Source organism: Tamandua tetradactyla, chromosome 1 (genome assembly GCF_023851605.1).
Source record: "Tamandua tetradactyla isolate mTamTet1 chromosome 1, mTamTet1.pri, whole genome shotgun sequence".
In the NCBI taxonomy this organism is placed as follows: domain Eukaryota; kingdom Metazoa; phylum Chordata; class Mammalia; order Pilosa; family Myrmecophagidae; genus Tamandua; species Tamandua tetradactyla.
In genome coordinates, this window is record NC_135327.1 from 224,558,601 (window position 1) to 224,586,481 (window position 27,881).

Here is a 27,881-nt window from a genome sequence, read left to right on the forward strand (position 1 = left end):
GGAGGGTTCCTTAGCTGTGCTGGCCTCTGACCAATTCTCATCCACAATTGCTGGGGCCGTGGGTTCCTCTCCTCCAGTGCCCGCCCGGCCTGACACTGAGGCCCGTGGGCTCTGCACAACCTCCCTGTCCCCCAGGGCTGCCGCCTGCCCATCCTGCAGCTTCCATCAGCCCTGCCCCACGCCCTCCATGCACGGCCTGCCTTTCACAGCCTTCCAGCCCAGGCCACTCCTGCTGGAATCCCTGAACTGGTTCTGTCCTTCCCATTCTGGGGCGTGGACCTTCTGCTCTTACCCTGAGGAGGCCGGCTGCTGCCTCTGATTTTGTAGCCACCTCCCTCCTTTCCATCTTCTGAGCCAGGCCTCAGGTCCCTCTCCCCATCCTGGCCCCTCCTGCTCCTCAAGGCTGGCTGCTGGGTCAGGTGTGGGGACCCCACACTTGGGCCTGTAGCTCTGTCCCTGTGAAGAGTGCATCCACTCGTGTGGCACTGTTCGCCAGGACGGTGCAGGGATTCTACAGCAGGTCCGGCTTCTAGTCCCTGGTCTGGATTTCAGAGTGAGGACAGTGATGCACGACTGAACGGGGGCACCCCTTTGCTCAGTGGCCTGTCTGCCTATGAAACCCGCTCTTCCCAAGTGCTTAAGAAGAGAACTGGAGGAGGCTAGGTGCACCCATTGGCGGCAGGTCTCTGAGGGTGGTGGAAGCTGGAGATGCCTCCCCCCCACCTCCCCGACAGTCATTGTGCTTTCTCACGGGTTCAGCTGCTGTTGGGAACAACATGCCAAGCATAGGGACTTGGGGGTATTAGGTGATTTTTCTTTACACTAATGCATTATGGTATTTCTTCTATTATTTAATACATCATCATACTAATTCAGAATATGCATTTTAGAAGTCATCTGGTTAAAACCCTTCACTTTATTCTGGAGAAACTAAAGGTGCCGACACATTAAATGACTTTTCTTAAGGTCTAACAGCAAGTAAGAGAAAGCAGGAAGTGGAACCAAGGTTGATGGGACCCATTTCTGTGGCCATTTCTGGTTCTGTACTAATCCATCAGAGTTCCATAAGAAGACCTAAAGCCAATGGCTTCCTGCTTTCCTTCTAGAAACAGAGCTGTAATATGCCAGCTTGTGGTATGAGATGTTCTCCAAGGGGGGATTTTCTTTATGAGTCTTTGTTGTTGCAATGTAACACCTTCACTGCATATCTGCCCTTGTATGAGTACATGTCTAATTCTGATATGTCATCATGCTTCTCAAATAACATCTGGGGTAAGAAGAAATCACAGGGTTTGAAGGATTTGGAAAACTTTTTGTTTTGTTTTTGTTTTTTGTAACTATGATGAAAAATATCACAAGCACATGAAAATCTGCACTGCCAAATGGCAGAATTTTAGTAACCTGTCTAAACCAGTTCTGGTCCCTCTGTGACACAAGACTTCTATCCTATGTTTATACTATTTTTATCAGAGTACACTGGCTTAAAAGTCAGTGGTAATTTGAATAGCACAACCCTTGACACATTTTGTTTAAAAAAGGTATGGGGTCTCTTAAAAACAGGTGAAATAATATGTCAGGTGTTAACTAATTCCTTGCTTAATTCGGCTATTTCTAATTCCCAGACATTTTTACTAGTGAATACATTTATTAACATACCTGTGTTGTAAAGATTGCCAAATCCCACGTTTCATTTTCCGAGGTTGCTTTTGGGTCTTTGCCATCCCCCACCTTGACGTTGCAGGTTTCCTTACGTTTTATGGGACGGGAAGATAAATCATCAGTGGGCCTGGCTCCTTCCGCTGCTGTTGCAACAGTCTCTTGGCCTGAAGAAGATGCCAGCGCATCCTTCCTCACGAGCTGCCTCCTCTTATAGCCGCGGTATTTGCTCTGGATGAACACGGCGGCTCTATCTTCTTCTCCCAGGCTCTGGATTGTCTGCTCAGCCTGCTTCTCTTTGACCCACCCGGGCCTCAGCCCGTTCCCCTTGGGGCTGCCCACCGCTGCAGGTGCTTTCTGGCTAGCTGTAGACGTGGCCTTCTCTCTGTCCTTGCAATCTGCATTTTGGTAAACCGACCTTTGGCTGAGACTGGATTCCAAAGTTTTCTTAAGAGAAGGTGGCCTGGACCCATTCTCTGCTAGCTGGGGCCCCGAGGGGCATGGCCTCCCAGAGACCCCCATCCTCTCCAGACCTGTGGGTTTGGATTCTTCCAAATTTCCTTCCTCCAGGGGCCTCTCATAGTAACTCTGGGCCACAGCATCCTCTTTCTCCATGCTCCTAACCTTGGCACCCTCTTCCCAGTCTTTAAGAGTCTTCTCTTTGGCGTTCACGTCTGCCCAAGCGTCCCTGGCCACAGGCAATTCTTGCTTAGCCTCTTCTCCATGGGCGTTATTCATTTTTTTCAGAGTCTGATGGGCCCTGTGGTTACTCTCTGCAGCTTTACGGGCTCCTTCTTCAGCTCTGAGAGCAGACGCCTTCCCTGCACGTGCACTTCCTCTATTTTCTGGGGCCCGATTTGCACTTTCATTGGCCAAGATGGCATTTTCGGTTTGTTTCTTCTCGAAAGAGCCCCTGTGTAAAAGACATTGCATCTGGTTAGACAATACTCAACTGAAGCTGATCACCTCTCTTGGCAGCAGCTATGCACTATATAATGTTGGGAGGAAAGGAAAAGGAACAATGACAAAAAAAGAACAAAAAAATTTATCAAGTCATGTGAATCAAGTGCTGCCCCAAATCTGGCACCGACTGGGAGGGCCGCACAAATAATAAGAAAACCAGTTGCAATCTGGAGAGGAAAATGTACCAGCATTTGAGTAAGCGCATCTTTCATTTTGTTGTGGTACCAAAATCCCAGGAACGTAATCCATTCAAAACATGGCCCCTTTCTAAAGAAAAATGCCTTCAGTGATGATGTCGTGAGAATATATCTAGATTTGGGACCAGCGAGTGAGTGTGTGCATGGGGCTGGCACACTGTACTTCAATAAGCTCCAAGGCTACTGGTCACAGCAGACATCTTTCAAAATTAAAAGGAAAGTGTGTCACTGTTACAGTCCCTGAGCATGCAATTCTAGCAGCCCAAACTTCACAGTTGTTACTTTACTAATATCCTTCCAAAATGATTTCCCCTTACCTGGAAGATAAGATCTATTTTTTTTTTTTTTAAGCCTAGGGCAAAACCTTCACAAGAGCAGCTTGGTCACAAAGACAGTGTCCAGGTGGAGTCCAAAAGGCAAAACCTGACGCCCTGATGCCCTGCCACCTGGGGGAGGGTGGCGGAGGGGTGGCGGGGCTTTGGCCAAAAAACGTTCTCCTTGGCCCAGAAAAGCCATGCAAGAGCTTGGGTCTTTTTGCAATCTGTTTGTGAAGAAGGACTTTTCTTTGGTTCATTCCTGGAAAAGGCTACTGGGACTCATTTTTAATTCCTTAGCCATTTCTTAGCTAGGAATTACATTCCCAGGCTTACACAGGAGGCACACAACAGGATCCCCATTTTTTCTGCCAGGGATCAGTCAGAGAATCAAGTGGGGAACCGGGAGCTCCTGTAATTTCTATGAGGCACTGAGGGTCATCATGTGATGAACACCTTTGCAGTAACCCCCAGAGAATGCTTATTTTTAGTGAAAATAAAAATAGGTGTGAGACTATAAATATGCAGTCCCTACCTGACAACATTTCAAAAATCCATGTACAGATGAGTTTGGAAACTTTACTGGTGAAGCCCTGTGGCGCACACTGCTGAGGTGTCCTGGTCCTTTCCGTGTCCCCAAGACGCTCTCCCCCGTGCCTTAGAGGACCTCAGGATCAGGCTGGCTGCTGCTCCCGGGGACCAACCACATGGACCCCAACCTAGGGAGGGCTGGAGATTTCAGCTGACATGTCCTGGGGTGGTTTGGGGGACTGAACCTTCCTCCCGCTCCCAGCGGAGGGTCTCCTTCTTGCAGGTGAGGGTGAAGGGAAAGGGCTGCAGGTAGGTGGGGAGAGGGAGTCAGGGCAGTGGAGGGCCAAGCCCCTGGCCTGCAGCTCTCTGGAAGGGGTGTGTCAGGATCTCCCACTTCTCCCTTCACCACCTCCCTCTCAACTTCCTCAGAAAGACAGTCTCTTGACTCTCTGCTTGTACTTCTTTTGTGTCTGACTTTGTGGTCCACCGTCTATGGCAGTTAGTCCAATTAACATGGAGTTCCCCATCCAAGGCCAAGGTGGCGACGGGTTCTTATTTACTCTCATCCTCCCTGAAGTGGACCTTGTCTGTCCATAGTAGATGCTTAATAACTCTGCTAAATTGAACAGTAATCCCTCATGTCTTCAGAAGAAGGGCTCGTTATCTAGTGGAGCACCATACCTTCTGAATAAATGTAATATTGAGAAGTAGTCATTTAAATTCTGTAAGTAGTAATTTCCAGAAGTAGTATAAAATTAGCCTGTCTCTCTCTCCATTTGTCACTGGAGTTTACATTTGCCTCTGACTCCTGAAGAATCGGGCTCACAGACAGTACCCACCCCCAACTCCTGAGGCAATCCCCAACTCCTATGGCTTTTTTGAGGTTTGCTGTACTGTTTCATGTAACTAGTAATAAGGGAAACAAAATCTCTTACTTGGATCTTTGTAGACAAAGACAAAGACCATATATGGGGTTCTCTGAATACACAAAGAACAGTAAGTGCCAAATGCTAAACATTCATGGTTTTCAAATAAGGACATGAGGTTGGCTTGGGTGATAGAGTGTGGCTGAAGGTGAGGGGAAGAGATGGCAGAGAAACTCATGGAGTTGAGACCCTTGCTGTCATGAGGGAAGAGCAGGAGAGCTTGAAGACAATATTGGTGGTAGATATGGGTGGGTGGGGGCATTTCCTCTGCCCCACTCCTCCCTCCTTGCCTTGGCTGGTTCTGATGCTAATAAGGGGGCTGGGGTTGGGGATGCAGAAATCTTTATCTCCTAGGAGAATCCTTACTCATCTTTCCATCAATTCAAGTTTCACTGCTTAGGCACGTAATCTAGACATTACCCCCATCCTCTAGACCTTACCAAGCCAGGGCTCAAGCTAGGGCTCCCTCCCCATGCCCCCACTCAGCCCTCTGTATACTTGTACAGCAGTTAACCCATTGTACTAGAATCATGTGTTCATTAGTTATACTTCTTTCCAAAGAGGCCAGGAACAATTTGAAGATCAGATTTTGTCCTCACTGCCTAGTGAAAGGACACCCCCCAGATACCTGAGCTGAGGTAGGTCTGCTAAGATGCACTTGGAAATGTTAGGAAGGGGCCTCAGGAAAAGAAGGGGCAGCTGGCGGTGATGACTGAAGAACGGTGGCACATTGGTTATTACCTCTGGGGACCGAGTAGGAGAACCCAGGGGCGTTATTTACACATGGAGTAGGATGTCGGTGTGGAAATGAGGATGGCTCAGCATCAGGAGCCAGACTGTGGAGGACAGTCTGACAGTAGCTAAGGGGGACCAACTTCGAGAAGGAGAGTGCGGCCATCGGAGAGCACAAAAGTGACAAGGATGCATCTGTTTCAGGAAGCTGGTTGGGTAGAGAAGGAGTGTGAACATTATTCTGTGACCTTACAGGTTTCAAAAAATTGGTATGTTGAAATGGTCTCAAAATCAACATCTCTATACCTTTTATTTTCAAAGTTTTTCTGGTAGTCAAATTCTTGGTCATGGTCCTGAATGCTTGTCCTTGCTGCGTTTTTCGTGTTAATTATTTCTTTTCTTTGTTTCCTGACGAGATGTCTTCTTGCAGCTGAAACATATAAGACCCACAATAGCGTTAATCATAAGAAATTAAGGAACATGATTTAAATGAGTAGAAAGGAGAGGTTTTTGAACATCAATCCATGTCAAAGAGGAGAATGAATGTAAAATCCCTCAACAGAACAGATTTATTTTTTTAAAAAATGAGACTCAATGAAATTCTTCTAGATGACAAGTTATAGCAATAAAATCACTTAAGTACGAGTTGTATTAAGGAGAGAATTAAGATGAAACCAAAAGAATAGAGATGAGTTAAACTGATGGCAAAGATAAAGTGTGCTCATTTGCACATTTAATATTTTCATTTTATTTTTGCCATGTTCATCTCTTCATGGGAAAGAGTTCCTATTATCTATGTTTTGGACCCATTAGCCCATTATCCTTAGGGTCAGATATATTTCAGGATTCAGATTATTTTTTAATTTTAGAATGATAATACAGAGCAAATATACATTCTATAACATTCCCCATGCTGGGGCAGAAACCCATAATCAAACACATGAATATTTCTACAGAAAAGCAGGATATTTTTACTAAGTAGGATGAATAGAGGGCTGTAAATAGCCTCACATCATATGAGGCCATGTTTCACTGCCAAATGAGTTATGAAAAGGCTTTTTTTTTTCAGGAGCTTTAAGAATTTTGGAATTGTGGCTAAGAGATTGTATCTTAAACTCCAATGAAAAGGATTGCATTTTGATGTCTGATGGTAGTGGGAATGAAAGGATTGAAATTTCAGAAGAAATGATGAGAACCCATTAGTGATGGAGAAAACAGGTACAGCAATGTCTTCTGAATACAGAAGGAATCCATCAGTGCATCATGAAATGGACTTAGTCGAATCTGGCATCAAAAAACAAGATGGATTAGGCCAGATCCCAGATTACAATGTCTGTATGTGTATATGTTTATAAAGTAAAACACATTTTTTCATTCTGAGTGTCTAGTCCAAAAAATCAGAAAGAAATTACCAAGCAATTCTAGGCTCTAAATTTAGTTTTTTATAGAAAAATAGAAAGCAAAATCCAAAGTCCATTAATGAATTTTAATAAAAGCTTGAAGTGAAACATGATTATAAATTATTTCTGTATCATTAACAGAAAGAAATGGATGCCCTTTAACAAAATGAGATATAATTAAATTGTTAAAGCCATGGCCAGTGTAACCTTTACAATAAAATAGGAAAAATCTTATTGTCCAAGGAGTTACAATATTAGGATTCTTGAGATCTATAATTAAATCAATCGCCTGCCATGTCTAACACAATAGGTAAGTTGTGTTTCATTATCAGAACATTTACACTTTAAATTATTTTACTAAAAACCATTTCTCCAAATATTGAAAGTGTCAGTCACTAAAATAATCTGATTTAGATTTAGTTTTGGGAAAGCATATCAAGGCAACACAGTCTGGAATTAAACTGTTTTTTGATGCCAGATTCGACTAAGTCCATTTCATGATGCACTGATGGATTCCTTCTGTATTCAGAAGACATTGCTGTACCTGTTTTCTCCATCACTAATGGGTTCTCATCATTTCTTCTGAAATTTCAATCCTTTCATTCTCACTACCATCAGACATCAAAATGCAATCCTTTTCATTGGAGTTTAAGATACAATCTCTTAGCCACAATTCCAAAATTCTTAAAGCTCCTGAAAAAAAAAAGCCTTTTCATAACTCATTTGGCAGTGAAACATGGCCTCATATGAAGTGAGGCTATTTACAGCCCTCTATTCATCCTACTATCCAGAATTAAACACCATGGCTACATTAGAACTAGAGTTTGTACATAAGCAGTGCTGTGTAGGGATTTTATTTCACAGCCATATATGAGCATACATTATGCTTTGTTACACTGTGAGAACATGTCTGGGTGATTACCTGACTGTATGATGATAGCACTCTCTTTCCTTTTCTCCTGTATTTTTAGGTACCTTCTTGAACCCAAGAATCCTCTGACACAGGCTTGAATCAAAATAAGCTTGTCGATGGTTTCCTTTCTCATTAAATTTAACTGCTCCACATGATAATATTTAAGGAACACCTTAAAATAATGAAGACAAAAGTACAAATAAAGCTAACCACACGCAGATATGCAAAAGGCACGTGCTAAGTTTTGGGGAACTAAGTTGTTTTCGATTTTGAAAATCACCATCCTTTGTTTCTTTGGACTGGATGTTGTCATGACATTATTGATTTTGGGGCTTGAAGAAACCCTCTGTTGGAGATGGGACAAGGGAGCTGGCAATCAGACTGATTTGCAATGGGTCACTTTAGGCTTTAGGGCCAAGAAGAATGGAGGATGTTGACTCGTTTATCTAAGTTTCAGTATCAGATGCTTGGAGCAAAGCTATTTTTTTATGCTATTTAAAAAAAAGGCAACAATGTTTCCCAAATCTATTGGTAAGATAGAGGACCATAATAATTATATGAATTAATTATTATTCATTATAATAATTAGTTGTGCTAATTAATTCATCAAACATTTATTGAGACTTACTACTTGTGCTTATCTCCTAGGGACTCTTAAGGTGAGGAAAGCAGGGGGACCCATCCTTGGGGACTCACAGTGTTGTGGGTGGAAAAAGGAGGGTGGAGGGAGGGCCCTATGTAGAAGGAATGAATGATTTTCCCACTGGAAACCATGCTCGTTATGGGGGAAGGAGGGTTGAATTCTGATCATTCTAAAATCAAAATGACTCAGAGCAATGGAGGAGCCTGAAGGCCTAGGGTTTTCTCATCTAAGGGATTTCTATCCTTCTGGGAAATAAGAAGGGTCTTCTCTCTCTCTCTCTCTCTCTCTCTTTCTCTTTAAAAGCTGAACTTCCCGGTAAAGTTACCTTAAAGAGGATTTACTGGATCCACTAAGAAAGTGACTTAAATTCAAATGTGGCAACAGTGACAGGAGACCTAGTAATTCTGACTGTAGAATTCCCTCCATGTTCCATGACTTAAAGGCTTGGCATCACGGGCAAGTGGTTAACATTATAGGTTTTGATTAAATTTAGTTTTAATTTCTACAGCATTCTGAATGTTAATATATTTAGTCCATTCTGCTATTGACAATTCATTTAAAATTCAATCTGCTTAAAAAGGTCATCTTTTTTTTTTTTGCACAGTATTAGAAATGTTCCTATATTAAATACTTTTATCCATCTTAATGAGTTGGAAAAGGTGAAGTGGAAAAATACAAATAGTTTTGAAAGGCTACTTAAATATCATGCAGAACTGGAGACGCAAAGGGCCTTTTTACAAGTTAAAACTCCATTTGAAGTTGGGCATGTGTTTCAGACCATAAATGATCAGATTTCTGCCAGATGGAATTCATCTTTGTGAGCAGGAAAAGAAAATCTTGCAAATAAAGGACACACCTTTATATATACACAACTTTCCCCTGCTGAATATTGAAGTAAATACAGATTCTTGAATATGAAGGCTCTTCAATTTAAGACTGCCATTTAAAAAAATTCCTTACATTGTTATAATACTAACTTCTAATCTGAACATTTTGAAAGGTCTCTCTCATCCTCTACCTGGCGAGATTTAACTAATGTGGATTTCTTTGCAAATGTAGAAGTTTCTATTGTCCACTTTAATGATTGCGGCCAAAAGCGGCTACTCTCGAGTGGTTGGTCTATGAATTCCTCTTTGCTTTCGCACGGCTCTTTTCTCCATGCTCCCCCAGGGGTGCATTTTGAGCACCCTAAGACCTGGTACCCCTTCTCTCCATTTTGTAATGCAATGACAATGTCTGGGGGACACAAGTGCCTCTTTCCTTCTTATCTAAGGCAGAAGAAACACACCAACATGCAAATCCATAGAGTGAGTCTGGTGATAATCGTTAATATTTTACTCAGGATGAATTTCAGGTATATCACAGATTTGAAAATTAAGAAAAAAAGAAAGGAATTCCACAGTTTTTTGACTGGTTTTGGCAGTGATTAAGACAACCTGTTTTCAATATTATTTGAAATGATGTACTCATAAGTTTCGTCCCTTTTTTTTTTGAATAAAGGTAAATATTTTCTGAATGTCTTAAAAGAAACCATTAGGAAGAGCAAAACTTTTAAGTTCTGATATGGAAGGGAACCTTGATGAATTTTAAAATGCATTCCTCCTATTTTAAGCTAGAGATTCCATAACATAAAAAGCCATGACATTTTCAATCACTGTAAAATGTTATAGTTTAAAGAGATCCAAGAAATTCTTAAGATTTTTTTCTGAAAATGACTTGAACACATTACTTTAGTTTTTCCAAGGGCCCAGTTGTCCAGGCCGGCTTTTTCCAGGATGGCTGCACAGGTGTCGGGGCTCACAGGGGGCTCCTCGTGGGACTTGTAGCACAGAATCGCGTACCTTAAACGAGAGCAGGGCTGGGTTAGTGCTGGGTCAAGGTCCCATGTCTTTGTCGCCTGGAAGTCCTTTGACAGCCTCGTGCAGGGGAGAGGAAGGGGCGCCCTGATGTGATAAAAGTCTGTTCTTTCGGGAACTCTTCACGCCTCTCAGAACCACTCTGGAACAGACGGCTGCAAATCCAGACGCGTCTATTCGTGTGAAGCTGGAACTGTTTTTTAACTTCAGGGATGACTTCCCAACCCTGAAATCACCCCCCAACCCCCCTTCACTTCCACCATTCTCTGGGTGCACAAAAGTGGAAAGATTGCAGGGGCAGGAAGCCATGGGAACGCGTATACTCTTTTTCACCTTCACAAAAACACCAGAAGTGGATCTTAAGATTGGGCCAAGGAATTTAATTCTCCCCAACCTTTCTGTCCCTATGTCTAGACCTTCCATCATTGTCTTTTTTCCTGAGTTAACATTTGTCGCTCGCTGGGGTTTTTCTCTGTTTTTCAATCCATCGGTAATTCAGAGGAAGGAGTAAGAGGGTCATGCAGAAAAGAACTGAGAGAGGCCATGAGTTCCTCAGGGAAGGGGGTGAATTCAGGGAAGAAAATCTTAAAGATCAATTAAAGCTGAGTTTATTGCTTTGATGAATTACCTGAGTGAACATGGGCACATCATGTGACCCCCCCTTAAGCATCAATCTCCATATATGAAAATGAGCCCCTAGAGAAAACCTCAAAGGACCACATACATATTCTGGCTCTGCCAGGTCTCACTCCACTAAATCTACAGAAGAATGGCTGCTTTAGGTTCTTCGGGATTCCTGGTCCCAGCCTGGAATGAAGCAGTGGTGATAGCTTCTGCTCCCATTGCACAAATAGCTGCAGCCAGAGCCCAGCAGAGAGCTCCTCCCCCCACTCAGCCACCCGCTTCAGTCCCCACTGCTCCTCACCCATTGCCACCCCTCCCAGGTCCAGCTGGGCTCAGCCTACGACTCCCTCCTGCCTTCTCTTCCCTCCCGATCCAGCCGGGACCTCACGGTTCATCCCAGGAGCCACCGTGGGTGAGTCCTCTCCACGTTCTCACTCTCGTTCCTTTACCACCCATGCTCTGCCAGCATGCCAACCTGGACTCATCCACCCGTCTGTGTCTCTGCTCTCGTACGGGCTCCTGAGCACCACCCAGAAACATCACCACTGATCTCGGTGTGCTTCCCTCACCTCAGCCCACAGGGAGGCTCAGAAATCCTGTTGGGCGTCCATGGCCCTTTGCCTCCCTTGGTCCCTGCAACAATCGGATCCTCTGTACTGTCTTCAAGTTTTCTAACTGCCTCCACCCTCTGTCCTGTTCTTGGGAGGTGAGCTTGTGTCCATCAGTTCCTTCACCAACTACAAATTCATGTGAGTCTTCTCTCTTCCTTCCAAGGGATATTCTGTTTCTATCTGCCTGTGTTCTAGAGGCTATCTCCTCCCCTTGTCTTCTGTACATTTCCAGCCCCTTTGCCTCTTCTAGCTCCTTCTATTTAGCACAAAAATAAACACCTCTTAAGCCTCTCTCATTAGAAATGACTCTCTATTCCAGTAGCTTTACAGACAAGCTGAAGGGTGGTTTAAAATAACTGGCTTCACTTCCCTACTTCTCCTCAATCCTCAGCTACTGGAATGTTCCATCTCTTTCTAAACTCTCACAACAGAAGCCTCTTCTTCATGCCTGGCTTCCTGTATGCTGTGATTCCTAAATCTACATCTTGAGCCCAAACTTTTTACATGAACTCTAAACACATTATTTCTGATGCCCTACTATCCATCTCCACCAGGCAATCCCATAGACATCCCAAACTCAGCAAAATTCATCACATTGTCCTTTCCCCACTACTCCTACCTCTGTGAATGATTCCATCACTTTCTAAAAGATATTTCAGCTACAAATCTATGTGTCATCTTAGAGCCCTCCCTAGACTTCACTGTTTGTATTTGACAGGCTGAAAACTCTCTGGAATCCATTTCTCTTTATTCCAACTGCTACTACTTAAAATCCATCCCTCATCACTTCCCACCTAGACTTCAGTAATTACCCCTCCACAGCTCATCTCCATACCCACTGTCTCCTTTCCAGCCAACTTCCACAGCTTTTTCCGAATTATTTTGCTCAAGTGAAAATCTGATCATGTCCCTTCCTGACTTGAGAGTCTTCAGGGATCTTCCAGGTTCTAAGCTGGGAGGCAACATCAGATGTGACCAAAGTCTTGGCTGGTAAAAAACAAATGAGCAAAGGAGCGATGGGAAGTACAAAATGGAAGGTCATGCCTGCCAAAAGACATTCATTTCAACTTGTTTGCAACATATGAGGAATAGCCTGAAGGTCCTTCCTGTTCTCGACCCTGCCTGGCTCTCCAACCTCAGTTTTGCTATTTTCCATGGGCACCTTGAACTCTAGTCACTGAAATACCCACACCGCTGTGCCTTTGTATGTGCTGCCTCTATATGCCCTTCCATCCCCACTCTCTGGGAAAATCTACTATTCCAACATTCTACAAACTTCCTCTAATGTATCTACAACTAACACACCAATAGACTAACTGATTCTCTTTCCAACTGGTATAAAACAGGTGACTAATGTCCACTGCACACTTAAGCTCATGGGTGGTACTTTACTCTGGTAGGCCTGTCTGTTTCTGCTCCACCACGTGAGCTTGGTTTGCTCCCAAACCTGTTTATGTTGTTTGCACTTGATGTGACATTATTCAAATATATATCAAGTAAATGGATGGAATGTGAGTGAGGAAAGCCAAAGAGTTGCTTCTCCAAAATTGTGTCAAATGCTTTGGTAAGACTTCATAAACATGAGTCTCTAAAGATTTATCAAATTAAATATGGATGAGGCAAATCAAAAGAATTTAGAAATATTTAACCCTCTGTTTCACAAGTATCTTCACTTTCTTGCTTCAGGTTAAGAGATTTTAAATGGAAATAAAAAAAGGGACATTATACAGATAGCCTATGCATGAAAGAGTCAATAAACGCCAATAAATGGACTTTACTAAAAACAAAACAAAACTTAAGCCTATGTTAAAAGATTGAAAAATGAATACACGTTTATGTTTTTAGTTAAAATATGTAAGGCACTGCATAATAAGGCACTTGGCTGGCTTCTGTCACTGGTTCTTGGGAGGTAACCTCAAGGCCTTGGAATTTCCTGAGTGACTGCGGTGTCTTTTTTTCTCATGGTAGTACCCTTGGACCACAGGCAAATTAGATTATGCTAATGGGGAGAGTGAGGTTGGAGACTGGCCAGGCCAGGATAATTCTCTGGGTGGGGGCTCTCCTGTGCCTTTGGGGGGTACAGCATCGTCCCCGGCCTCCACCACTGGATGGCAATAGCACTTCCCCACCACCTCCAGTTGTGACAACTGCAAATGTTCCAGGTATTGACAAATGCCCTTTTGAGGGGCAGATTCTCCCTTGTGTGAGAATCTCGGGTGTGGGCCATTGTCGCATAGCAAGTGACCAAGATTTTCCAAAACCTCCCTAGACTTTGGCCCTCTCGATCAAACTGCAAAAGACATGGGTCCAAGGCAGCCACACAGGATCTCTAGGCTAGGAACAGAACTTCCAGCCCAAATTAATAGTTAACTTTTGTTTTTAATACATAATAATTTTCTTGAAACAAATGTTTCTCAACTTGCCCACCTAGATAATTCATTCTTTCCTGCTTTGCTTCCCATAAACCTTCGGAAGAATTTTTATATAAAATGAACATGATCATTAAAAACATGAAATCCTCATACCGCTTTATGAAGTTAGCAAAAAGTATCCGATGGGAATAGCCTAGCCTCCGAATTCTTGCTGTTTCCAGAATTCCGGTGTAGCGAAGCTGTAGCAGAACTTTCTCTTTGTCATACTTTCTTGCTTGGCGATCGTTATTAGGTTTGATGCAACGAACAAAATGAGGTTGTCCCACCACCATTTTGGATAACAAATCCATCAGGGAATACTATAATATGTAACAGAAATAAATTTCTTGATGGAGCACACAAAAACTTACGAGCTTGCAGGCTTTCTACTTGAAAAATAAAATTTGAAGATGGTATGTTAGAAATGCTCACACCCATTTGCAGTAAATGGAGAGAAATCTCTATTAATGAAAAATTACTTAAAGATATTTATGAAATTACAGATTAACTCACAAAGATGTAGAGACGATAACTAGAAACTTAGTTGTTGAAGGTTTGCCTGAAAATTCCTAAGGCAACTTTAGTTGATAGATAAAATTATGCTTGCTATACTTTATTTTATATATTCCCAGGGAACCTTGTTAAATTATAATATTTAGGCACACAGTCAGATCAATCCTGGCTACACTATTACTTCACTTGCTCCCTCTTTTTTATTGATTGCATGAAAGTAAATATTCCAATCCCTGCCCAAATCATCTCGTGGCGTAAAATAAGAAAGGAGACATTAATCCAGTTTCCACTGGCTGGTTTGTATGATTTCACCAGAAGAGATAAGAACTGGAACCAACAATAAAGGGAAGGGTGGCTGTCAGTGTTCTCCAGAGCACAGAGGAAATGAAGTGCTTCTTTCCTTTCCTTTCTCCTGTGTTCTCCAGAGAAGGAAGGCAGCCTTGCACCTGTGCTGACACAGGTACACAGGACGCCCTTGGCATGTTGCTATGTCCCCTGGTGTCCCTTGTGCTTTCCCCATTCCTAACATCAGGTTTTATTTTCCTTTTGGGATTTTTAGTTCAATTTGGAAAGGAAGAGGGTGCTCACTTGCCCCATCTGTCTATCCTAAGATCATTCAGGAGAGGGAAGGAGCATTGATACTTACCATAGCAGAGGATCCAAACCCAGTCAGGTTTTATTCTAACAAGAATGCGCTTGGTTCCAAGGACAAACTGTAATCAACTCAAGGCTCTCTGTTAAGACTGACCTATGTAGGCTACAATGATTTTTCCAGTAAAAATAGCAAAGTAAACCAATCCACAGAGTTTTGACCATAAACTCTAATATATCCTGTATCTAACGAACAGTAAATTGAATAAAACAAAATTCCTTTTTTTAATGGCACTAAGATATTTGTTACTAGCTTTTGATCAGTAATTCATTTGAAATGAATAACATCCCTAAGCATGATACATCAGAATTCAACATCCTTACCCTAAAATATGAAGCGACTGTTTGCATTCTCACGTTGGTTGCCTCTCTGGCATGACGTGTGGCTTCTCCGTTTTCACCCTAAAGAGACCAAGGACAACAGTGAGGCTTTAATGTTCATTGCCCTTGATGACCTCCAGGGAACACAAGGCACTTCCCTTCATATCATCATACTCTGTCCATTCAAATACATAAAACAGCAAAATGTTGTGGGTACTTTTACTTTAAGGTAATTACTCGGTCAATTTTATTGGAAATATAACTGATCTTGTATGGAATGTGACTACCTCTGAACTTCTAAATGTCTTACAAAGACATTTTTAATGGGTCTTAAAGGTAACATTTAAAATGGCCATAAGAGTTAGGAATATATCAGAAATGCATAATTAATTTACCACCTGGAGGTAATATGAACAATACATAAAAATATTGGTTTCAGTAAAAAAGAAAGATGACAGAGGGAAAAGCTCAGGAAAAGGCCATTTACTTTCGGCAGCACACAAACACTGCCGTGGCAAAGGTTAGATTCTTAGATTCACTGCTGTGAAAAATGCATTTGCTTACCTTTGTCAGGTTGGCTGATTTTTCTGAAGTTCTTATTTGATAGTTAATGAGGTTTTTCGTTCTAGAATGTGGCTGATTACCTACAGGAAGGCAGATCAAATTAATATACCTTTTAGAATCCTTAATGGCTCAATGATTCTTCCCATTTACTTAAATGTTAAAATGAGGATTGGTGATCCCACATCATGAATCCTCACGTGTTTGCTTAACCACTTGTTGAGGAACTCAGGGATAAAATAATTTTACATGAAAATTTATAACAAAGTTTAAATTCAGGGAAAAACTCTAGTTTGGGGAATAGGAAAGGTGGAGGTAAGAGTTGGTTTTCTTTTTGTGCTTGTTTAAAATGATGTATGCCCCCTAAAAAGCCATGTTTTAATCAAAATCCCCATTTCATAAAGGTAGAAAAATGCCTATTCAATACTGTACATTTGAAACTGCAATTAGATCATCTCCCTGGATGATGTGATTTAGTCAAGAGTGGCTGTCAAACTGGATTAGGTGACGACATATCTCCACCCATTTGGGTGGATCTTGATTAGTTTCTGAAGTCCTATAAAAGAGGAAACATTTTAGAGAATGAGGGATTCAGAGAGAGCCAGAGAAGAGTGACATAGCCACGAGAGCCCACAAGCCAGCGACCTTTGGATATGAAGAAGGAAAACGTTTTCCAGGGAGCTTCATGAAACCAGAAGCCAGGAGAGAAAGCTAGCAGATGACACTGTGTTCACCACATGCCCTTCCAGCTGAGAGAGAAACCCTGAACCTCATTGGCCTTCTTGAACCAAGGTATCTTTCCCTGGATACCTTTGATTGGACTTTTCTATAGACTTGTTTTAATTGGGACATTTTCTCAGTCTTAGAACTGTAAACTAGCAATTTATTAAATTCCCCTTTTTTAAAAGCCATCCCATCTCTGGTATATTGCATTCTGGCAGCTAGCAAACTAGAACACCTTTCAATATCTAAAAAATGTGAGGCAATTAGGATGAAGGGAGCGAACTGCTGTGGGTACGTGCGGTGTGTGTGTGTGTGTGTGTGTGTGTGTGTGTGTGTGGTCAAATGACATCTGAGCCTTTCCATGACCCAGGTTAAGCTTCACATGAGTCGTGACAACCACACAACCCTTAATTCACAGGAAGGCTCCACAGAATGGTCGAGGGTGAGGGACCATCTCAATCTGACACTGAGAAATAGGTGCCTGGTGCCAGGAACTACAACATATACAACCCAAGACAACTCATGGTAGTGAAAAAATTAGGGTTTTAGAAACCAGAAAAATCTGGGGTGGAATCCCAGCTGTGGTACTTAAATTGGTTTGCCCTGGGTATTTTATGCAATCTCTCTGTGCTGAAGTCTGAGTTCATAAAATAGAGATATGCCACCAACCTCACAGCATCTTGGCAAAATGAAATGAAACACTTGGCACATGGAAATGCTAATTCACTTCCACGTCTCTCCCACCTCCCACCAAGCACAACAAACTAACCAACCCACAGACCAAAAGTCAATCATCCTAATCAGTAATCTTCAAAATTATCTCCAGAATTCAGCATCACTTCAGGAAGATTATTTCTCTTTTCTCTCATTCATTTAGGTGACATATTAGGCTCATCTTTCTCAGTCTTTGTGGTTGCAAGACTAGGCCTGAGAGGATGGTGGAGGCAGGAAGCCAGCGGATGCTGCCTCTGCCAGGCTCTCCTGTTTTCTCTTGTTCCTCCAGGGAACCTGGGAGAGTAGCTAACACTGCACAGCGCGTTGTTCACTCTTCAAAGATGAAAAGTACTAAATACAGCAGATTGGACAGAATCACAGATGATCTTCAGAGTTCCGTATATTTCAGGAATTTTGCTTATTATCCCTTTTATTGTCCCAGAGAAAGTTTTAGAAAAAAAAAATTTTTTTTTAGAAAAAAAAATTTAATGGGGAAAAAGTTACCACAGACTTAAAGATTTCTTAAAAGCGTGAAATGAAAATACAAAGTGTTAGGAACATATGAATTAGGATAGAATTTCTACTTAATAAACACCATTACTTAATACTGGCCAACTAATAACTAAAATTTGTTTATCTGAAAACAAAAAACTAGAGGAAAGTTAGTAAAGGATTAATCACTTCACTTTAACAAAGTTAAATTTAGTAACAAAATAGATGAAAAGAGTCTTAAAATGCATATAAGTATATCAACAGGAACTAAAATGAGCATAGTTCTTGCTTTCAGAAAATATCCCCCCTTTGCTTTTTTTTGTTGACCAGATGAACAAACTTGTGATCAGCCTAACTAGATATATGAGTTGCAAGGAACTCTGGTGCATTTTCTCCTAATAGTGGTGGAACCATATTTCATATATGCCATCACATGAGCAAGGGCCGTGGTTATTTTAGAATCTTGGATACAGCCTTGTATTCAAGAGCAGAAGAACTGGGGCTTTGGAGCCGAATTCCAACACTTCCCAGTGGGGTCATCTTGAGAAAACTGCTCCAACTTTCCAAACCTCATTGTCTCATCTGTAAAACTAGTATGTCTTCATAGTGATGTTATTAGGAGCAAATGAAAGTATTTAGCACAGTGCCTAGCACAGCGTAATTTCTCAACAATTATACATTATTATACTTTTATATTTATGTGTTTGTATATATGGGTGAATTAAAAACCTAAATGCCTTTTGAAGACTGAGTTTCTGGGTTTACTGAAAGGTCTTTGACCGTGAAGATTTAATCTGCCCTTGGCCAACCAGACATTGTTATACTGAGACATGACATGGTATTTAGAGCCTTGTGGCATATTTAAAAAGGGTGAAAAACATGAAGTTGGAAGCATAGATGCTATTGGTAGATGTGGTTAGAGAAGACAATTGTTAAGTGAAGACTCCTTCATCTGGATGAGATGAAGTAATATGGACTGGATTAATATTCCCATGTGAAACAATTAAAAAGACATGTAAAATATATGGAATGACAGTTTTCACACCCCGGGTATCAAGCAGTGAAGGACAGTGTTCCCTGACAGAGGGGAAATAAGCGAGGTGAAGTTTATGGTTGTCCCAGTTACATGCCAGAAGAGGTTCTAGCTTCAGTGCAGGGAAGGGGAATGCAGGTGGATTCTGGGGGAAAAGAACAGATTCAACCAACAGAAAACACACAGCAAGATGGTAGATTCAAACCCAACCATATCATTAATCATATTAAATATAAATTGTCTGATCATCTCAATTAAAAGACAGAGATTGTCAGATTGGATTAAAAAGCAAGATACAACTGTGCTGTCTAAATAAAATGTAGGTCTCCTGTAGAGAGCATATAGTTGGATATAGCGTTTCAATTTTTAATTTTAAATATAAAGACAAATAAAACTAAAAGTTGTAAAAAAATATACCATGCTAACACTAATCACATGAAATTTGGAGTTGCTATATTAATATCAGACAAAGTAGATTTCAGAACAAAGAAAATTAACAGGGATAAAAAAGGTCACTTTTATAACAATAAAGGCGTCTTTCATCAAGAAGACATAACATTCCAAATATTTATGTACCTAATAACAGAACTGCAAAATACAGAAAGCAAAAACTGAGAGAAATGAAAGGAAAAATAGACAAACTGACAACTATACTCAAGAGATCTAAAAATCCTTTCCCCAGTAATTGATAGTATCTGTAGACGTAAAACCAGTAAGGATATACAAGAGTTGAAGAATACTATCAATCAAGTTGATCTAATTGACATCAATAGAATACTGTGCCTCAATAGGGGAAGAATATATATTCTTTTAAAGTGCAAATGGGCCAGAAAATATGTCTCAACAATTTAAATAGTTCCAAATGATAAAAAGTATGCTGTCGGACCACTATGGAATTAAATTAGAAATCAATAACAAAAAGATATATGGAACCCCACCCTTCAATTTCAGAATTAAATAAAACACTTATAAATAACCCATATGCCAATAAAGAAATCAAAAGAGAAACTGTATTTTTAATTGAGTGAAAACAAAAACATGACATATCAAAATTGGTGGGAAAGAACTAAAACAGTGCTTAGAGGGGAAATTAATAGCTTAAAACACCAATATTAGAAAAGAAGAAGCATCATCTTAAATCAGTCAACTAAGCTTTCATGTCAGAAATTAGAAAAAAGAAGAGAAAACCCAAAATAAGCAGAAGGGAAACAGTACAGATAAAAGCTAAAAATGATGAAATAGAAAACAAAACCTATAGAGAAAATCAATGTAATCATAAGCTGTTCTTTAAGAAGATCAAGAAAATTGATAAACTTCTAGAAAAACTATGAGTAAATGTTGTGGGTTGAACTGCACACTTGATAAAGATATTTTCAGGTCCTAATCCCTGGTATCTAGGAATGTGATTTCATTCGGAAATGGGGTCTTTGCAGACATATTCAAGTGAAGATGAGGTCACACTGGATGAGGGTGTCCTTATAAAAACAGTGACATTTGAATCAGACACAGAGACACCTGAAGACAGAGGTGGAGATGGGAATTATACAGGTACAAGCCAAGGAACCCCAGGATTGCCGGCAGCGACCAGAAGCTAGGAAGGGTCTAGATTCCCCTCTAGAGCCTTCAGAAGGAACTGGCTCTGCTGAAACATTGATTTTGGACTTCCAGCCTCCAGAACAGTGAGAGGGTACATTTTTGCTCTTTTAAGCCGCCCAGTTGGTGGTAATTTGCTATGCCATCCTGGGACACCAGTGCAGATCATTTAGGACCAGCAAGTGTGGTGCTGCTGTAAGGACTGGTGGAGGACCTCGTGTCTATTGGAAAGGATTCCTTTGACATCCACAGGAGACCAACAAGGTTGTTTTGAGAATTTTATACCAGCAGAAACACTGCCAGCCTGGACTGAACAGGACAGAAATTGGACAAAATGAAGGAGGAATGACTGAGGGCAGAACCATAGATGCAGAGGCCAGAAAAGGTGGGACTGACCCCCTGGAAGGTCCAAAGGACAGAGCGTGTCCCCGTGGGGGGTGACTCTCAGCCCTAAAGCCTGAAACCTAATGGAATTTGCCCTGCTGGGCTGTGAATTTGCTTTAGACCAGCAACCCCCTTTTTCCTTCCACTTCCTCACTTTCAGAACTGGAGCATCTACCCTATACCTGTCCTACCAGTATATTTAGGAGCAGACAACTAATTTTCTAGGTTTCACAGGTCCACAGATGGAGAGGAATTTTGCCTCAAATGGAACATACCCAGGGTCTCACCATTACTGGACATAGATGCTTCAGAATATGAGATTGGGGAATTTTTGAGTTCATTAAGGATATGATTTTGGACTCAGAGTTGATGCCAGAATGGGTTAAGGCTTTTGAAGATTTTGGAATGGGGTGAGTGTATTTTGTGTGTGGGAGGAAAAGAAATTTTAGTGGCCAGAGAGCAGACCGTAATGGGTTGAATTGTATTGTCCCCAAAATATATGTTCAAATCCTAATCTCCAGTGCCTGTGAATGTGACCTTACTTGGAAATAAGGTTTTTGAAAATGTAATCAGGTTAAGATGAAGTCATATTGGACTAGAATGGACCCTAATCCAATGACCAGTGTCCTTATAAGGAAAAGGAAATGTAGACACACACACACAGACACAGGCAAGAAAGACCTTTGAAAACGGAGGTGGAGACTTGAGTTATGATACTACAAGCCATAAAATGCCAAGGATTGCTGGAAAATCATGAAAATTGATACACCTCGAGGAAAAGCTATCACGAATAAAATGAGAGAAGTAATAGGAATGAGAAAGGGGCTATCACTTTAGAATATAAAACATTAAAAGAGCAATAAGGGAACACTATGATCAATATGTCAGCAGATTTGTTTAAAAATTTGACAATTTAGACAAAATAGTCAGATTTCTTGAAAACCACAAACTACTAAAATTCACCGAAAAAGAAACAACCAAACAACCTAAATAGCCCTATATGTATTAGGTAAATTGAATTTGTAGTTAAAAACCTTCGAACCCAACCCCCTCCAGGACCAAACGGATTCACTGCTGAATTCCACCAAGCAATGATTTAGCAAGAACTAATACTCATTCTACTTTTACTGAAATTGAAAAGGAGGCAATTTTTCTCAATTCTTTCTGTGAGAACAGCATTATACTGGTTTTGATTCCACAAAACCAGGAAAACATATTACAAGAAAAGAAACATAGTCCAATATTTTCCCTAAACATAGATGCAAAACTTCTTAACAAAGCATTGGCAAATTGATTCCAGCCATACATAGAAAGTACAATGCAACATGACCATGTGAAGTTTATCCAGGAAGTCAAGATAAGTATAACATTAAAAGATGACTGAACAGATTAAAAGAAAAGATCATCTTGATTGATGCAGAAAATGCATTTGAAAAATACCAACATGCATTTTTCATATAAACTCAGCAAACTAGGGATAGAAAATAACAACTTCCCCCGACAAGGGCAGCTATGAAAAACCTATAGTCACCATCATACTTAATGGGGAAAGGCTGCATGCTTTCTCCCCAAGATCAGGAATAAGGCAAGAATGTTCAACCTCACTACTTCTATTCAGAACTGCACTGGGGTTCCTAGTCAGTGTGACCAGACAAGAAGAAGAAGTAAAGACAAGCAGATGGGAAAGGAAAAAGCAAATCTCTTTATTCATAGATGACATGACCATCCTTGTAGAAAATCTTATGGGATTTGCAAAAGAAGTTCCTATAGATGTGTTTCGCAAGGTTGCAGAATGAAAGATTAATATACAAAAATCAAGTGGATTTCTAGAAATAGACAATGAACAGAATTTGCATTAAAATGTCCATTTATAATAGCATCAAAATGTGATACACTAGCAGATAATTTGACAAACTATGTAAAAGACCTTTAAATGAAAACTGCAAAATATCTTGAAATTAAGAGAGACAAATAGAGATATATCTTATGCTCATGGATTGGAAGGTTCAATATTGTGAAGATAACAAATCTTCCCAAATTGATTTATAGGTTTAATGCATCCCAATCAAAATTTAACCAGACTTTTTGTAGAAATTCTAAAACTTAGATGGAAAAACAAAGGAACAAGAATTACCTAACCAACTATGAAAAAGAACAAAATCAGATAACTTATACTATCATTTGATTTCAAGAATTTAAAAAAAGTTGCAGTAACCAAGAAGTGTGGTACTGTCATAAAGATCAGCAAATATATCAGTGACACAAATTAGGAAGTTTGGAAATTGGCCCATAATATATATGGTCAATTTGACTTTTGACAACAGCCAAAGCAATTCAGTGGAGGAAAGGATAATCTTGCAATAAATGATGCCATAACAATCGGATAGCCTTACCTCATGCCATATTCAAAAAATAATCCCAAATGGATAGTGGACCTAATTTTAAAGGCTAAAACTATAAAACTTCTAAAAGAAAAGTAGGAGAAAATATTATAGGGACGCTGGGTTTGCCAATATTTCATCAATATTACTCCAAAAGCATGAATTATAAAAGAAAACAAGTCTATAAATTGCATTTCATCAAAAATTTTTAAAAATGTTCTCCTTAAAAGACATATTAACACAATGAAAAGACAAGCCACCAACGGGGAGAGAACATTTGTGAGATTTATAATTGACAAAGGGCTTATATCTAGAATATATAGGAAACTTCAATAGTCTATAATAAAATGGGAAAAACATTTGAACAGACACTTCAACTGAGATACTTGGATAGCAAACAAATATATGAAAACATGTTGAACATAATTGACAGGGAAATAAAAATTAAAACCGTAAGTTGACACCACTACATACCTTTAAAATGGCTAAAATAAAAAAGCATGACCATGCCAAGTATTGACAAGATGTGGAACAACTATAATTCTCATGAACTACTGGCAGAAACGTAAAATGGTACAACCACTTTGGAAACAGCTTGGCAGTTTAGGTTAAATATATATCTACGCTATAACCCAGGCATTGTACACTTAGGAATTAGCCTAAGAACAAGGAAAGCATATGTCCACACATTTACACATAAATAATGAGAGATGCTCTAACTGTATTAGGCAAAAATGGAAATGACCCAGATGTTCATTAACAGGCAAGTGGATAAATGAATTGCAGTACACACACACTCAACAATAAACAGTAATGAACTATCGATATACACCCAACAGTATGAATCAATCTTAAAATAATTTTACTGGTTGAAAGAAGCCAGAGGAAAACAGTATGTAATGCATGATACATTTATATGAAATTATAGAAAAATTTCTATAGTGGTAGAAAGTGGATCAATGGTTTCCTGGGAGCAGGGAGTGGGGTAAAATAGAAGAATTGGGAGTGAAGGATTACAAAGGGTTATGAGGAAACCTTTGAGGTGATTGATATATTCACTATTAATGGTGATGATGGTTTTATAGGTGTTTGCCTATGTCAAACTGATCATTTTTTACTCTTTATATATACATAGTTTATTGTATTTCAGGATCATTAGTAAAGTTATATGAAATGCAGAAAATAATTTTAACCTGTAATAATGATAAATAATTAAACCTATTTTTTTCTACTTGAAAGAAAATGCAAAGATGCAAATGGTTAGGTGTAACAAAGGCATGTGGGCTTTTAATCAATAAGACAGAATTCACTAAATCTGAAGAACCTCAAAGAATCATCCGAAGGCTGTCCCCTCCTGAAAACAGCAGGCAATTAATTCTGAACTTTTTGGAAGTGAGTCTACTCTTCTCGTGAATAGGCAGGACACCACCATATTTTCTTGAAATTTTTTTTAACAGAACCTAGCTTCTTTATATTCATTCTAATATTTTCTTCAGCTGATTGGGGACAGAAGATATTAATAAATGGATATTCAGTGAGCTGAAAAGAAACCAACATGAAAAGCTAGGGATTATACTTATGAAAATCACAGAAATAGGAACTACTTAAAAGACTGGATCTGAGAAACCTTTCGAATTGTCTTACCTGTTTTTGTCAGAGGGTGGTTGACAAGTTGCCGAATGACACTGTTTTCTGATGACCTCAAAAGCAGCACAATATCAGTTGGAAGGGTATCTCTATTTTTAGCTAAGAACCCACTTGCATTATAGAGGACCTATTAGTAAAGTATAATTATCATAATTATCACAGTCAACATTGCCAATATCATCATCACCATCATCAATAGACACTTAGACATTTATTGAGAGTTTACTCTGCATCAGGCAACAGGAATTAAAAGGTTTATAATTCTTAAAATTTGGTTGAAAAAGAAATCTCTTCAGGTATACTGTGTTTCCTGCCAGAAGAAAAAATGTGTGTCAGGTTGAGTTTATTTGGGCCCAAACGACCAAAAAGTCTTGGTTCCTTCCATTTATCATGTTATGCATTTGGTGGGTTTCTTTTCTCTAATGGGAGGGTTGGGAATGGCTGTAAAGGAACGACACTGGGGACACCAAGCTTTTCTCATTTCTGTGATAACTGAACTACTAGCAGAGAATCTGCTCTTACAGATATTTTTCTGAGTAGCAGCACGGTTTCAGTGCACTGTGGGTTGTTGTGTTTCTGGTCCATCCAAATAACTTTAAGGCTTTATAAAGGTCAATATAATTCAAAAATTTCTGTCGGCTGATCCAATGGGATAAGTAAAAACATCCGATAAAATGATCACAGGGAATTCTTACTGGAGTTTTAAAGGAGGGTCATTAGGAAAACTATGTGCTTAAGATCATGAGAGGCTATAATTGGAATGATTTAAAGTAAATTGTTTCAGTGACAAAAATCTTTGGAATATTGACTGCTGGAGGTTGTCAGAGTAGAATTCTCAGAGTTCTGTGCTATCATTTTATGACTCTCATTTTAGACATTCTTTCTTGATTTTAACATCTTCATAATATCATTGTGAGAGAATGACCCAGAAGGACGAGAAAGCACCTTAAATGATTGTAGGGCAACATATCTGAGGTTTGTGCTGACGCGGAAATGTGGATCCTTCAATGCATAAACAGTTCTTTCTCCAACTGCCTAACAGCACATGTACCATTTCTCTCTGCGTGTGTCACCCCACTTATCTGAGAAACGCTGCAGCCCAGCACCTTCCATCGTGGGAAGGGAGGAGGGACAGAGGCTGCAGCCGAGAGAGCAACATCTACGGTCTGAAAAATCCCAGCTGTCGTCAAGAGAAGGACACACACACACACACACACACACACACACACACACACACACACACACACACACACACGGCCGCCACTGCCAGCCATCTCACCCAAAATCCAACATTAGGATCAGAAAGATGAGCTCTTTCAGGCCCTTCTTTTTCTTTTCTGTCTTGTTTTCCTTTTGCGTCTTAATATAACAATTCGTCTAGAAATGAATGTGTTTGTTGAACTAAGAGAACATGGATTTTTAAAAAACAACTTTACAGGACAAATGCTAGAAGCAAGTGTCCCCAGGGTCCCGGGGTGCTTGTGGCTGCCCCAGCGAGGGGTCGGCACAGGGCAGGAGTAGACTGAAGAAAGCTGAGGGCAGAGTTGGGGGTGGGGGGGGGAGATGCCAGAAGGGGCAGAAACTTAGGGCTGTCTTATTATAACCGCCTTTAAGTATTTTGAGCTGTGATTTTCCTATCTATCATGATTAGATAAAAGATGAAGAGAAGTTCAGCCATAATTCTTCAGAGTTCCTACCTTCCCTGCATAATGGTGAATTCCAAAACTAAGTTCCATTCTTTTAGGTCTCCAGAAGTACTGTGATTTCAGGTTACCTTCAAATTTATCTGTTGAAAAAAAAAAATCCAACATCAAGCATGTAGGAGATCCTCAAAAACATGATTAATGGAATACTTTCTTTCACCATAATTTCTTTCATGAACAACCAAAGACATGACAATTCTATGTAGCTGCTAGATGCAGGGTTTGGAATATAATTATAAATAGCAAGGCAAAACTCCAGACCATGAATTCTTACCATTCCACTATGAGTGAGAGCAGTGATTCTGACTCCAGGGTGCACCAGAATCACCTGGAGGGTTCATTAAACTGAGCCTCATGATTCCTGAGGCTCACCCCCAGAGTTCCTCATTCAGTCTGGGATCTGGCCCCCAAATTTGCATTTCTACTAGTTCCAGGTGATTTTGATGTTGCCAGTCCAGGGACCACATTGTGAGAACCACTGGTGTCAATGAAGGGAACTACTTGAAGTCAAACAGCCCCAAAAGTTTGTGAAACACAGATTGATGTCAAGCTCTGAGCCTAGAAATGTTGGCTCTTTTCCATTTGAAGAGCTACAGGTTATTACTGATTACAAGCACAAATTGGGTCATTAAAGCAGATATGGCTCTATAACAAGTTTACTACCTTCAGCGAATTTGTCATTCCATGTCTTAGAAGGAACACTTTAATATCAAAATTGTGTTACTCCTATGACAGGATTTCCCCTACAATTTTGGGATATGAAGCAATAGAAGGTTATTTTCTTTCCCATTTAGTATTTTCTAATTAGAGAAGAGAATAAGCCAATCAGTGGCTCAGAAAGAAGCAACTTTACAGACATAATGCTAAGAAACAGGTCCTCTGTATCATCAAAAGTGAACGAAAGTAAAATGTGAGTTTAAACTTCCTGCAAGAAATTATACACAGTGTCTCCTATCATCAGAGAAAATGGTGTTCCACATTAAAAGATGCTTTTTTCCCCCAGATACCTGAAAAAGCTGAAGTTTTCTTCTAAGGAGTGGAATATTTTTATTTTAACCATTTTGAATGATAATCTTCTTAAATATATTATACAGATTTCTGACCTTCTCAAACGGCAAAATTAATGTCTAATAATCATTTTATGACTCAGGATTATTATCATGAACATTTATTAATATTCTGTAACTTACAGGTTACTAAGAAGTTTGAGGCTATTAGCCTCTATTGGATAAAATGACTAGAATATCACAGATGAATTTGTTTCCTTCCTCTTAGCTTTCTTTTCTCAAATTCTAGACTTGTCCCTCTTCCCTGCTTGCCAATTTATTATTTGGGGCTGGATAATCTCTAAAGTCATTTCTAATTTAAGATTCTATGGTTGGGCTTCT

General features: G+C 40.1%; 1 protein-coding gene across 1 annotated transcript in view; it reads right to left on the bottom strand.

Moving 5' to 3' along the window:
• Nucleotides 1-27,881, bottom strand: part of MYO3A (myosin IIIA) — a 241,079-nt gene that overhangs the window by 33,392 nt on the left and 179,806 nt on the right. Inside the window, exons 20-28 of the mRNA XM_077153504.1 lie at nt 26,488-26,576; nt 24,788-24,917; nt 15,827-15,906; nt 15,266-15,343; nt 13,892-14,097; nt 10,005-10,116; nt 7,642-7,804; nt 5,626-5,749; nt 1,657-2,569 (exon numbers count right to left, since the gene is read on the bottom strand). Of these exons, the coding sequence (XP_077009619.1) occupies nt 1,657-2,569; nt 5,626-5,749; nt 7,642-7,804; nt 10,005-10,116; nt 13,892-14,097; nt 15,266-15,343; nt 15,827-15,906; nt 24,788-24,917; nt 26,488-26,576 (1,895 nt within the window). The remainder of the gene's footprint in view (nt 1-1,656; nt 2,570-5,625; nt 5,750-7,641; nt 7,805-10,004; nt 10,117-13,891; nt 14,098-15,265; nt 15,344-15,826; nt 15,907-24,787; nt 24,918-26,487; nt 26,577-27,881) is intronic.